The sequence below is a fragment of the Parasteatoda tepidariorum genome, chromosome 7, assembly GCF_982258835.1.
Source record: "Parasteatoda tepidariorum strain Cologne lab strain chromosome 7, Ptep-v5.0, whole genome shotgun sequence".
Taxonomy (NCBI): Eukaryota; Metazoa; Arthropoda; class Arachnida; order Araneae; family Theridiidae; genus Parasteatoda; species Parasteatoda tepidariorum.
In genome coordinates this window covers 33,292,282-33,306,989 of record NC_141761.1, presented here as the reverse complement: position 1 = coordinate 33,306,989, position 14,708 = coordinate 33,292,282, and the positions used below count along the sequence as shown (strand labels likewise).

General features: G+C 30.8%; 1 protein-coding gene across 2 annotated transcripts in view; it reads right to left on the bottom strand.

Annotated features, from left to right (window-relative positions):
* Pi3K59F (phosphatidylinositol 3-kinase 59F) overlaps positions 1 to 14,698 on the bottom strand; it is a 57,974-nt gene extending 43,276 nt beyond the window's left edge. For both annotated transcript variants that reach the window (XM_071183631.2, XM_087167638.1), the window contains exons 1-5: positions 14,330 to 14,698; positions 13,910 to 14,098; positions 8,056 to 8,199; positions 6,746 to 6,869; positions 5,089 to 5,271 (exon numbers count right to left, since the gene is read on the bottom strand). In XM_071183631.2, the coding sequence (XP_071039732.1) occupies positions 5,089 to 5,271; positions 6,746 to 6,869; positions 8,056 to 8,199; positions 13,910 to 14,098; positions 14,330 to 14,409 (720 nt within the window). In that variant the 5' untranslated portion in view covers positions 14,410 to 14,698. The remainder of the gene's footprint in view (positions 1 to 5,088; positions 5,272 to 6,745; positions 6,870 to 8,055; positions 8,200 to 13,909; positions 14,099 to 14,329) is intronic.
* Positions 14,699 to 14,708: the final 10 nt, after the last annotated feature.

Here is a 14,708-nt window from a genome sequence, read left to right as displayed (position 1 = left end):
AATCACCCGCTATTGTTAACCAAGAATCACAGTTGAGTTTTGAATATTCCATCCACCCTTCCTCCCAAGACGGCGCCAATGGAAATATGTCTGTAGTCGCCACCAGTTATGAAAAAAATAAATTAAACACGAAAACTGTTCTTTTGAGTACGGCTAAGTGTTTTATTAAGAATAAAAATTTCTTATGGCAGGAAGTTAGGTGCTTGCTAGATTCAGGCTCCCAATCATGTTTGATTAATCGCAATTGTTTACAAAATCTTAATTTGCCTTACGAAAAAATGAACACACAAATTTCTTGTTTGAATGATTCAACGATGAATATAAATAGGTGTGTTAGGACTTCGATTTCAAATAAAGATAAGAGTTTTGAAAAGGAATTAACCTTTTTAGTAGTTGAAAAAATAATTGATTTTACGCCGTCGAAATTTCTTAATGCAGCAGTTAAGGTTCCTGTTAATGTTAGATTAGCTGACGAAACCTTTTTCATTCCTGATAAAATTGACCTATTGTTAGGCGCGGAGATATTCTATGAATTATTACGGTCGGGACAAATATATTTACACGAATCAAAATTAATTCTACAAAATACCGTTTTCGGATACGTAGCGAGTGGTAGTTTAATTGATTCGCATACAACCAACGTGCATTGCGGATTAATTTTAGAGGATGATTTAAACAAAACATTAAAGAGTTTTTGGGAAGTTGAAAATTTAGACGTAGGGTTAACGAAAAGTAAAGAAACGACCTTCTGCGAGGAACATTTTGAGCAAACACATTTCCGTAATAAAGAAGGTAGATACGTAATAACTATACCCCTTAAGGAAGAACCCTCGTGTTTAGGCGAGTCAAGGGATATTGCTCTTAAACGGCTGAATTCTCTGTGGCATCGGTTATCAAAGGACCAAGAACATTTGAGACTTTACAAAAACTTTCTTGATGAATACGAGAGGCTTGGTCACATGAGTGAAGTTAAAGATGAAGGAGAACCGGAAAGTTCCTATTATATGCCACACCATGGCGTGTATCGTCCTGAGAAGAGTACTACGAAGCTTCGCGTAGTATTCAACGCTTCTAGCTTGACGCATAATGCTACCTCATTTAACGCTATCCAATATAATGGTGGGGTGATACAGGAAGACTTATTTAGCATAATGACTAGCTTTCGAAGGCACACATACGCGTTTCAAGCGGATATAAAGATGATGTACAGAATGATTTTGGTGAACCCTAAGCAGCATTGTCTTCAAAGAATCCTTTGGAAGGATCATGCGAATGGCCCAACAAAAGCTTATGAATTGAGAACTATCACGTACGGCACCGTGAGTGCTAGTTTTTTAGCAACAAGGTGTTTGAATCAGCTATCTCTTGACGAGGGGATAAATTTTCCTCTGGCAGCTCCTCTTCTACGTGACAACTTCTATATGGATGATGTGTTGTATTCAGCACCCTCTCTGGATGAAGCGAAGGAAACACGGCGGCAACTGATTTCAATTCTCGATAAAGCCGGTATGAGTCTACATAAATGGTCTGCTAGCCATCCGGAACTTTCACCAAGTAAAAACGATTATGACTTTTCGAGCGCCGATGAAACAAAAACTTTAGGAGTCATTTGGCGACCATCAGAGGACTGCTATACCTTCAAAATATCAGTGGATGAGAACAACACTTTTACCAAGCGGTCAGTTTTGTCCACCATTGCAAAACTTTTTGACCCCCTAGGGATAGCCGGCCCTGTCATAGCCAAGGCCAAAATATTTATGCAGAGATTGTGGAAATTGAACATTGACTGGGGTGATCCACTTCCTGCTGCAGAATCTCAGGAGTGGAGCGAATTTATTTCCACGTTGAAAGATGTGAACAACATTAAAGTTGATAGGTGCATTACAATAGAACAGTCTAAAACAATCGAATTTCATGGATTTGCTGATGCATCGGAGAGTTGCTATGGAGCGGTCGTTTATTGCAAGTCGTTCAACTCTGCAGGTGACATAAATGTGAAATTAGTTGCTAGCAAATCTAGAGTTGCCCCACTTAAAGCCCTAAGTATCCCCAGACTGGAACTTTGTGCTGCAGTCTTGTTGTCCAAGTTAATGAAAAAGATACTTTCCGCATTAAAATTGCAAACAGACAAAGTTTACCTTTGGTCTGATTCCATGATTGTGCTAGCATGGATTCAAAAGGAGCCAACGAGTCTTAAGACATTCGTGAAAAATAGAATTGCACTCATACAAGAACTGACGCTAAAGTCCCAATGGAATCATGTGCCATCCGAGATGAATCCCGCGGACTTGATATCCCGAGGATCGGACCCTGTGAAACTTTTAGAGACAAATTTATGGTGGAAAGGCCCCAATATCCTTTATGACAATGAGTATCCTAACCAAAACTTTCCTGTGTCGCAAGAACTGAGTGTCTTCCAAAGTGAACTTAAAAAGCCTTCAAGCTTAGACATTGAAGGTCCCTTAAAAGCCTTTACATTAACATCCAAAAATTTTGTGCATGAACTAATCGGCTTGAGTAATAATTATTTTACTATAGTGCGTGTATTAAGTTATATTTTTAGGTTTTCTAAGAATTGCAGAAATCCTACTGAAGGAGCTTCAGGACCTCTGAGCAATGAGGAGATCAACGCCTCCGAGCAGTTCCTGTTGAGAATAATACAGAACGAGGAATTTGGATCAGAAATTCGGAGTCTCAAACTGCACGGGAAGGTGTCTCCTACGAGTAAGATAAGAAATTTGAACCCTCTTTTAGATTCAAATGAAATTTTAAGGGTTGGAGGACGATTAGGTAACACTGAATTGAATTTTCTTAAAAAACATCCTGCAATACTCCATAAAAATAGTCCTTTAACTTCTGTTATTATTTCGACATATCATCTTAAATATTTGCATATTGGTCCAAATGGTTTATTAAACTGTGTAAGAGAAAAATTTTGGCCCTTGTGTGGCCGTTCTCTATGTAGAAGAATTACTCATAATTGTGTTGTTTGTGTTAAAAATAAACCCATTGCTGCTACGCAAATAATGGGAAATCTACCTAGAGAAAGAGTTGTGCCAGATTTCGCATTCAATTGCTCTGGTGTTGACCTAACTGGTCCGTTTTTCATTAAATGTAAACATCAAAGAAAAGCAATTTTTCTAAAGGTGTATATTTGCTTATTCATATGTTTTGTATCTAAAGCAGTGCATATAGAGATAGTTTCTGATTTGACATCCGAGTCTCTAATTGCCACGTTGAAGAGATTCATCGCGCGTAGAGGCAAATGTGCCAAACTGTTTTCAGACAACGCGACGAATTTCGTTGGCGCTAACAAGGAGTTAAAAAAATGTTTAAATTTATTCAAAAATCCTGATGAAAAATTGGCTAACTATCTATCCGCTGAAGGCATAGAGTGGAATTTTATTCCGCCTAGAGCCCCCAACTTTGGTGGTCTCTGGGAGGCAGCAATTAAGTCGTTTAAATACCATTTTAAAAGAGCTGTAGGTAATGCCTCTTTAACTTACGAAGAATTGCATACTATAGCCACTCAAATTGAAAGCATTTTGAATAGTAGACCGATAACTCCACTATCCGCGGATGAAACCGACTTAGAAGTTTTAACTCCTGCGCATTTCCTGATAGGGAGAACAATGAACGCCATAATTGAACCGGACTTGACAAATTTAAAGGAAAATAGGTTATCCAGGTGGCAAAGAATAACCAAATTAGTACAATTAATTTGGAGAAAGTGGCAACGAAGCTACCTAAGTGAACTGCAGCAACGTGGCAAGTGGAGAATCGAAAAGGACAATGTCAAAATCGGTAGTCTAGTCTTAATTATTGAGGATAATTTACCAGCTAATAAATGGTTAATGGGTAGAATAATTAAAGTGTTTTATGGCACTGATAAGAAAATCAGAGTTGTAGAAGTGAAAACCCAGCACGGGACCCTTAAGAGGTCTATTTCTAAAATATGCTTGTTACCTGTATCATAAAAATATTCTCATGTTTAATTTTATTTTGAATTGAATATTTGTTGTATGTGAAGATCGGTTGCAGTGTAAAGTATCATTAATTTGTTTTTTCTTATTTGTATCAATGTTACTAATTATCATCTAAATGCTTTGTAAAGATTTTTTGAATAATGCAAATTGTGCTTTGTTAAATTACATATTAATTGAATGTTGAAACATTGCAATGCCGGGCGGCATGTTCGCGCATGTGCGACTGCCGCGCCACCCTTTTTTTTGTGAAAGATTTATATATACCTTGAGAACTTCATAAATGGCGGACGTAGTCCGTGAGCTATTTAAAATAAAGAGATATACAGTCCATTGCAAACCAGTGTTCTTCTTATTTACGAAATAAACCTTGAGCTATCGATTAGAGTGACCACAAACAAAATGCCTTCATCTACTCTTTTTGTACTGTAAATATTATAATTTTGTTATGTTTAAATAAATAATGTAAATAGTTATTATAGATAATTTGATTATTTCTATATTGCAATTACTTTAAACAAATTTATAATGTGAGCCTTTGTTACAGTACTGGACCCGTGATCCCGAATTCAGAAAACCGGAAAACCAAAAAACCGGAACGAAATTCGATAAATTTTCTCGCCATTTTTAAAAAAAAAAATTTTTTTTCCTCATAAGATTTTAGGATTTTTCTTTCTTTTTGAAAGATGTTTATCTTACCATCATTTTGGAAATAATCATTAGTGTATTACTTCATCGTTTTTTTTTTCTTTTTAAGATTATTTTAAAATAATTTTTCTTAGTTGGGTTAAACAATAAAAAAAAACGGCTTTCTGTAGCGATTCAAAAAACCGGAAAAATCAGTTATCCGGAATAGCGATGGTTCCGATAATCGATTCCCTACTGTATTAGGTTATCCTTTCCATCATAATTTTTTGCGGTCCCGAGACCACCTGACAAATCAAGATTTCAATATGTGTGTGTATATATATATATATCCATATTAGTTGCTTCATCCTGAATTAACATCTCTCTCATTGAACCAAGTCCTTCAATGAATAAATGTGACTATGAAATTGAGACCAATCTGCTAATAAATGAGTAATGATATTAAATTGGTACAAACCTCTTCAAAATATACAACAGTATATTCAACACCACCATTGTATATCCTAGGAAACTCAACCATTAGGAACATAAAATTTGAAGACCTTTTTTCCTTTTCATTTATCATTTCAATTTCCCTAAATGTCAGTCTGTCAAGCCAGTCAACTTTGATCATGTGGCCATTTCTGTGCTTCTTAGTCAGCTAAAACATTTGACATCATTAAGAAAAATAATTTTCATCAAAAAGAAAAAAGAAGGAATTTACAAGAGAAAACTTAATCAAGCTTTGAATAGTACAGAATCCAACTATTGTTAACATATAATGAAAGTTGTCGGATTTGAAAGAAATCTAAAAGGGAATCTTGAGGAAAGAAATCTAAAATTTAATATAGCAAATCTAATAATTAAAAAATTGTTTGGTTATCAAATTTCTAGCAATGTTTTAAAATATAAAGTTAAGATTAAATAGAAAAATATAAGGGATTGATAATTTGTATTTAAAAACTAAATAGCTCGTAATTGGAAATGTGTAATTCAGTAATTTTTGCATTATCGTAATAATTTGCAAATTAACAAATCAAAAATAACACTCTCATTGACAACCATTATAAGTCTTTTTTTTATTTTTTTTTTAGTATTACCACTATATCTATCACCATTACAAAGCAATTCATAAAAAAGTGCTAAAAAAAGATAATAAATGATTCAACTCAAATCTTTTTCTTAAACGGAATGACATGTGTTCTAAAAGAAAGTAGTGTAAAATGCTACCACTACTAATAGTAACAGAAACTTTATAAAAACGCCTCGTATTTCCAATAAAGTAAAATAAAAAGTCTTGTTTTAAGACTGATTAAAATAACCTTGCTACCTCAAGTAGGATGAAAGTTTTAAATTAGTAGCAAACAGGACAAAACCTTTGAGTCAATTGACATATGAAATATTAAAAGTAATTAACTTAATAAAATAAATTAACTTAATAACATAAAATAACTCAAACATTAAAATACACAACAATAATATTTTCACAACTAAATGTTCCTTTAGCATTTCTTAAAAGATTTGCAAAATTCCAGATTTTTGCCCTATAGCTTTTGTGTTACGAGAAACAGAAGTAATGCACAGTAAAATGATGATAGAATACACAGTGATGATGACAGAAACTATAAAAAATGCATATATAGAAACACAATAGCATTCTAAATGACTATTTTCATGGGCTTAACGTTAAAAACAGACACAACATGCTTCTCACCAGTCATGTGGTTTGTTCTCTTTTCATTGTAAAGAGGCAGTAAGGCAAAAGGGGAATATAACATTTATATTACATAAATATGAAACATTGTTAAAAGCAAATATACGTTAATGACATAGCATAATTTATAGTGGTTTTCAAAGTAATCAGCAACATCAAAATTGTGACTTTTTTTCAAAGTTTCAAAAGTTATAGCTTTTCTTAATATAACAAAAATGTCATCTATTTAAAAATCATATTGCAAATGCTAATTATATTTATGTAAAATCATACAAACTTTTTATAAAATTAATAGTGAAACAAATATAAAGCAGAGTATCTTTTATATTAAATGATCAATCACAAATTCATCTTTATTGCTTCGTTTTCATAAAAAAATGTATTAAAACTGACACTAGTCAGTAAACATAATAATGCTTACCTTTGACAATTTTGTCATTTGTTCTTTGGAGCAATCAGTTTTACCTGGAGTTTTAGTTCTCAGGTTTCCATCAGCTTGTACATTATTCCACAAGCGTAGGTCATGCATGCCTTGCCGAAGAGCTCTGAAATTATGTATTATGAAATAAAGAATCTACATAAATTCATATATAATTCATTTAGTTAGAAACTAGTACCATTTTATGAACGTTTCCAGTTTCATCAGTGTTCTCATAAAAAAATTTAAAAAAAAACAACAACTATGAAATAAATAAATAAATAAGGATTTGATTCAGTTGAAATAATCAGTATCTAGAGCTACACTAATGCTAGTGCATATGCTCCACTACCCTATCACTATTTTTTAGAGTGGAGAGTAGATGGTGGTAGGCCTCCTCATTACGCTCCCCAACAAGCATGAATTTTTATGGCATCGAAATCACCTGGAACATTAACTTTAAAGAGAATCTAAGTCACAAATCAGAAGTGCAGTCCAATCAGATACCAATCCAACGCAGGGGATTAAACCCAGGTCGTTGGCTAAGACTAAGCTCATCACATCGACTTGGAGTTATACATATGTGGAAGGGAAAAACTTAGTAAAAATTTAAGTACTAACAATGTATGATATTCAGGAATTTGTAATATAAGAAATCCAAATGACTTAAAAATCAAACTATAATAAAGACAAGCACATGTTACAACAAAACGCAATGGAGCAATGGATAATAAAAGAGTTACTCGGTCTGTACTTCAGTGTGTGTCTGGCACAAATTCGTAAAAATAGACTTAAAATTTCAATAAGTCTTTTTGAGAAGAGCTTATGAAAAAATGTTTTTCAAAGGATCAGGTGATTCCGTTTCTTCACTTATTTAAAAGATAAAATTAGTGATGTTTGCTAGCTTACAGCTCCCTTTAATCAGAAATAAGTTTCGCTGGCTTGAGTTTATTTTTGAGAAGTCAGGTAAGCTCAAGTGCATAGGTATGTAATTATTTTTTAAGCAACTTGATGTGGTAAGAATTACACAATACAAGATGCAATAAATTGCACAACTTTACCAGCAAGCTCAAATAAAGTAGAGTGATTTAACATAATTCTACAATGTTTTTAAAGGGAATTCTGAAAAATAATTGAACAATTTATGAGAGAAAACACCTAGATCTCTTTTGATTAAAAAAAAAAAAAAAGAAGACAAAAAAAAAAATTAAAAAGAGTATAATTTCTGAATTTCAACACACTATAAAAGATTATTATATTAGTTTCTTTGTACAACATGATGAGTAAAAAATGTTTAGATATACATAATTTACCCATATTTTCCAAAGACAGATATGGTTGCTCCTCCAATTGGTAAACTTTGGTTTGGTCCATATACATCCCACACCGTCAATGCAAGTAAGGCATTTCTTGGAAGTTCAGAAAATTTGACAGGTAATGACAGCCATTCATTCCAGCTATTAATTAAACAAATATGATTTTTAAACTTTGAATACAGAAATTTACTTATAATTTATTTATTACGCACACAACGGAGATTCTCAATCATTCCAACTTACTAGAAGAGCACGAAGTAGGCAGAGACTATTATTATTATTTATTTACCAGGAACACAAAGAAGATTCTTAATCATTCAAACAAACCTAAAATTGAATTAAACTGGGTCCTCACTTACCAGAAGTGCAAGAACAGGGCAGAGACATATCAATTAAAGTAGGGGTGTACTACCTGCAGACCGTGGACCATATGTAGCCCAGCAACTATATATGTTACCCGTGGCAACCACCAGAGCAAAATAAAAAATAAATCGGAAATTTGAAATTGCACATTTAAGTTTTTTACACACCCAATCGCAATCAATGTAGTTTCTCGATTGCTTCCCCCCCGATGGTTATGGATTTACGAATAGTTTTGAAAATCCCAATATTTTTAATATCACATTATTTTAATACACGAATTTCGAATTATAGTTAAGACTCTTGACGGTCTTCGTGTGTGCTGATCACATTGTAAATCCAAAGACTTTTCGGTAGTTATTTTCTACCTATTTTCTCGTAGTTTCTAAAATCACTGATTGTTTTAAATATGTTTTAACATGTTGAAAGTTATGAAACGCTTTATTTGTGGAAACTTCATTGCAAATCTAAATGACTTTTGATATTTTTTCGGCAGTTATCTCTATGCACTTCCGTGCGGTTTTTAAAATTTTGATATTTTTACAAACTGCTCATTTAGATAACCATTTTCTGTCATGGTTTATTTGCGCCGGTTTAACCGAAAATCAAATTATTTTTCAATTGTTACCTTGGCAATTATTGATATGCATTTCTACAAGGTTTTGAAAGACACAGCATTTTTTATACACAACAGTGACACTTTAATTTTGAATCTTGCATTTAAATACATCACTTTTTCACACACTTTATTTATGCCGATTTCATCATAAATGCAAAAGGAATTTTTATAGTTTTTTCAGTTGCAATGCTTTTTCCTGTTAATTAAAAATTCCTGATATTTTTAATACTATAGTTTCACGGCACAAGATTTTTGAATCGCACTTTAAAATAAATTTTTACATGCTCTATCTGGGCTGCTTTTAACATAAATATAAGAGGTTTTTCGATTTTTTTTTTTTGCAGTTTTATTTGTGATTTTGAATATCCTGACATTTTAACACAATATGACAACTTATAAAATTCGATCACAATATGACAACTTATAAAATTCGATCCTGCTTTAAGTTTTTTTCAAACTTAAAAAGTAATTACACATCTTAGTTAAATCGCCACCAGCTTAGAGAGAATAACAAAAAGAGATGTGCAAATTTATATTAAATGTGGTCTCTTTAACAAAAAAATAATTCAACGCATGTGCATATTTCTTTAGTTCCATGAACGATTGCAAGTTTAACAACACATACCTAACCTATTGTCACATGATTTAAAAATCCCATATCGTGATTCGTATTTACATATTTAAAAAATCATACATTTTGATCTTCTTTGTAATTTAAAAGTTACACATCGTCGCAAGTCTTTTTAACATTAAAGAGCTTCAAAAATCATCCATCGCAATTCCTATTCAACAGACTTAAAATCACATATCGCGATTTGTACTCAGGGGGTTAAAAATCACATATCGCGATTTGTATTCAGGGTGGTTGAAAATCATATGTTGCTACTCTTCTTGCAATTCAAAAATAACATAACAATTCATATTCAAGCAATTTAAAAATCAGCAAAGGAAGAGCACCATCTTTGACTAATTCTCCAAACTGATTAAGTTAATTTTTTTCCTTAAGTTTAATAGTGCCCACCAGGGTTGGGTTTTTGACGTCAAAAAGTGGTTTTTGACATGACAAGGGTACAATACTGGTTTAAACCATCAAAAACCCGTCGAAAACGTCAAAAACTGAAGTTTGCCAAGAAAATATATAAACTTCAAAACTACCAACAGTTGCCATGCATTATATGGAAATTTAATTATACTATAGGTAATCAGGAGGTTTTAAAATATTTTTTTATTAAAATTAAGGTAAAATAACAGATTTAAAATCTCAGAAATTTATATTCAAATGCATGTGCAGAAAAATTTTGCACAAAGATTGTTTAAATATTTATATTTTGAAAAAAAAAAATTTTTTTTTTTGATATTTAAGAAAATTAAAAGTTTATTACCATGCATTTTTGACATATAAGGAACATATAACTAATATTTATATTTATAAGGAGCTTACAAGTTATGTTGTATAAATACAAACTTGATACAAGTGTATAAAATTTTTTTTAATGTTAGACCGAATATCTTTATTATCCAGTATGTTAATTCGAATTTAAAAGTAGTTATATTTATGAATAATGATAAATATAATTCATATTGTTTATTATATTTATTTATAATTATTACACGTATCATTTTAAAACAATTTTTATCTCTTATTTTTTTTTCTCCACTTGTATTAAGAATACAAATAATGTATATCTTGAAAGTAAGAAGTTATATTAAGAAGTAAGAAGAAGATAGTAAGAAGTTATAGTTATTCAACAGATTCAACAAAACTATATAGTATTCAGCAAAATGAAATTCACAAGTATTTGGATAAACTAAATTTTCAGCATAGTAAATGAATAGGCTGAATATACTGTAAATCGACACTAACTACTCTGTGTATTTAACAGAAAGCACTTAAATTTGTATTGTCTTATGTTAACTATGAATTAAAAAAATTGAAGATTTAAAATTCAGAATTGCTGATTTTTCTGAAAAACTAACAACCAATCACAAAAGTCAAACTAAACAGAAGAACATTACAGTCACTGATCCATGAAATATTTAAACAAATTATTATGGAAATTTTTTAATTATCCTAATTAAATACATAATTTTAAAAATTAGAACATGCATCACACTACATAATCAAAATGAAAATGATGGAAGTAGAAATTTAATTCAAAATTCAATAGTCTAGTTCATTTGCTCCTCACAGCATACGGTAGCACATAACTAGTTTTGAACATTTTTCCACCACCAAACAAAGTATGTTGAAAGCAGTTCACTTATCCCCCTCCCCCCAGTTTACTTTAGAAGAGCTAAAAATAGACAAAAATTCCCTGATTGTAAATGTTGCATGTGCCCAACCTGTTTAAAAGATTTTTCTTTAAAAGATGTCTAATGTACAAAACTGCTAATGTTTATCTTTAAAATTGTCTAATTTTTAGTATAATCTATATTATACACTAAATTTGGTTTTAAATAAATTTCTTAAGAATATCACTGCAGATTTTCAATAACACATGAAAATGAAAACATAATATTACAAAAGATGTGAGCTTTCAAAAGTACAAGATTTTGGTTACTATTCAAAATATAAGTGTTTCTCATATGAATATAGGTTTTTGACGTGACGGTTTAAACCATGGTTTAAACCGTCAAAAACTGTCACATGTCAAAAACCTGCCAACCCTGGTGCCCACCAACAGCTTCTGTCGAAAGACTGTTTTCCAGAATGAATGTGGCATGCTCAAAATTGAGGAGTAGTCATTAAACATAACCATTAAATTTTCATTTAATGGTCCGAAAAAGCTATCACATGATCAAGTTGATAAAATTAGTACAATATTTGAAAATTGCAAGATAACCATGAAGAAATATTTTTTTTTTTTAAAACTAAAAGCATCATTTTATATAATTTATGATCATATGCTGGAAAATGATTAGCATATCATTAAATTTTAACTGCAAAAAAATATAATCAAGATAAGTATCATAAAGTAATGCAAATTCTAAGTAATTGTTAATAGGGTGTATTAATTGTTAATAGTAAGGGTCATGTTAAAAAAGTAATGACCATAAAGAATTGTAAACAAGTATCTTAATAGATTATAATTATTTTTACTTTAGGAAACTAGTTCCTTCAAAATTAATGCTTTTTTTCTTCTTCTCTCAGCCCCTGCCTCTTACAATAATAAATGTTTTAAAGTTGAAGCATATTCCCTACTAAATGTTAAATCTTATTTTGAGCTGAAAAGGTTTTGTTTTAATTTTAATCATTTTCAACCCTATAAACTTTATTTAAATCTAAGTATTTAACTTGCATTTATTTTAATAACAAGATTATTAATTTTTTTCTTAAATTTAATTCTAGAGCAAATTTTTTAACATTAAAACTTATGTTTAAATAGACTTTTGTAAATGTAGTGTAATAAAAAAAGCCATGATTTTTCCCATTGTTTTTAATTATTTCAATTTATCTGAATTTTTTTTTTGATAAGTTATATTTGATTCTGTTTTTTCCCCCTAAGTAATCAGTTTTGAAGAGAAAGTTTCCAATTTTAAACATTTAAAAAGTATTTAAGTTTATGCTAATATATTACATGATAAAAAGAATTTAGTGCTAGAACAATGATGTTTATATAACAATTACTACTTACAATTGCTATAAGCATGTCTGTCTAAATACTTTGGTATCCGACTCTTCATTGTTAAATCTGCTGTGCATGTGGTCCTTTACTCAAAAAGGTTGAGCACCCCATTATCAATTAGAATTGGTAATGTTTGCGACAAGAGAGATTATATAAGCATGAAACAAACTACCGTAAAATGCAGGTGAACTCGATTGTTGACGGATCACGCGAGATTGTGCGACAAGATTTTTCCTACAGTTGTCAATAAAACAGATTAGGTGGTAGCAAGACGGTTATTATCATCCAACTACTTTTTGTAAATTTTTTTTTTCTTATAATGTTTAATAAAATAAATTTATATCAAAACTTAAAATTTGCTAAATATGTGCTAAAATAAGAAAATTTACTGTGATTTCAAAGATTACCATTTTTCAATGATATGACCGCAAGCACTAGGCTGGCAATGAAAATGGTAAGTCCCTGCTGAATTTTCAATAAAAACTCTCTGTGACTAGTATAAAAACTAATGAAACAGAATAAAATAGAATTAAATCATTTAAATAACTAATGTGACCATTTTTTTTCCCTGAATGATTACGATTATGACAGTAAAAAAATAAGTGAGACAGAAATTTTTTTTTATCAAAAAATAAAGGATATACAGAATGATACATTTCACTTAAAATAAAATATTTATTTAAAAGATAGTTAAAATCTAAAAAAAAGAAAGAAAAAAAAATCATCAAATGTTGATTGAGGTTTATCCTTATATTACTGATGATACTAAGAAGTTATCAAAAATTAACCCATAAACTACTCCTAAAAGACCATAAATAACATCTACATTTCTCCCATTCAAAGCTCATTTACTTGTCACCATCTTTAAAATGACTCTAGATTTGAACTTGCATTTTAGAAAAATAGTTCAATTTAAAATAAATTTGTATTTTGATTTAAATTTTTCTTCGGAAAAAAAATTAATCATAAAAATTGTAAATATTTCCCTTTGGCTAAGAATTTTGATATTTGGCTAATAATTTGAAATCCTTAGTACGGGCCCCGCAAACTAATCCAAAATTTGATAAAGTTTGGCATTCACTTTTGAGAAGTGCAAGAGCATGGCAGAGACACTACAAACTTCGAATATTGCAGTTGTAATGGCACTGCAAATAGCGGATGCTATGACAATTGCAATACTGATACTAAAGTATTCCCAAAGTAAGATTTTGACATAAATATTATTATAAAACTATGTAATACTTACTTCCATCGAGTTGTGAATGCCTTGTAAGAGGTTTGAACTGGGAATGCTAAAGGCTTATTATCTGTAAACACTTGGCAAGTCACATATAGATCAGAACATTTTTCTTCAAACACACCAGAGAACTTTAAGAGTGGATCATCAATAAGTGCCTTATAGCTGGGTTTTTTAAGTTTACCCTCCAATGTACCACTGAAAAAGTGAACAGATCATAAAAAAAAAGATTTACTTTAAATTTCGAATTATATGGGTACAAAAAAAACTTCTCCGAACAATTTTATTTACAATATCACTCAAGCATTAAATTTGTTTTCAAATGTAAAATTTCAATAAAAATAATATACATTTAAATCAAAGTGGTAAAGATGTTAAATAATTAATAAAACAGTTTTAGCATGAGAAAATATTTCAAATAGTACAAACATTTTGATTCGAAAATTGTGATTTAAATTGGAGCTATACACATAGTTAAATCTTTGATTAGATTTTTCAATAGTCATCATTGTGTAAGTTAAGAGTTCTTTACATTTAACCAGGTAAACTTCTGGCGAACATAATTTGCAAAATGAAACCTTAAACTCAAAATTTTTAAGCTAATTTCTCTTAATAAACAGTACAACTAGGGGAACAGACGCATGACGTCACGATCTTTGTTTACAATCAATTGGAGGGGGGGGGTCATCAGTGAAGTTGATAAACGTCATCTTCAAGAACTTTTTACACGTTTCGGTTTTCTCAGTTCTCATAACAGTGTAATAAACCATTGGTAATATTTCAACATTTCGAACGGACAAAATTTCCG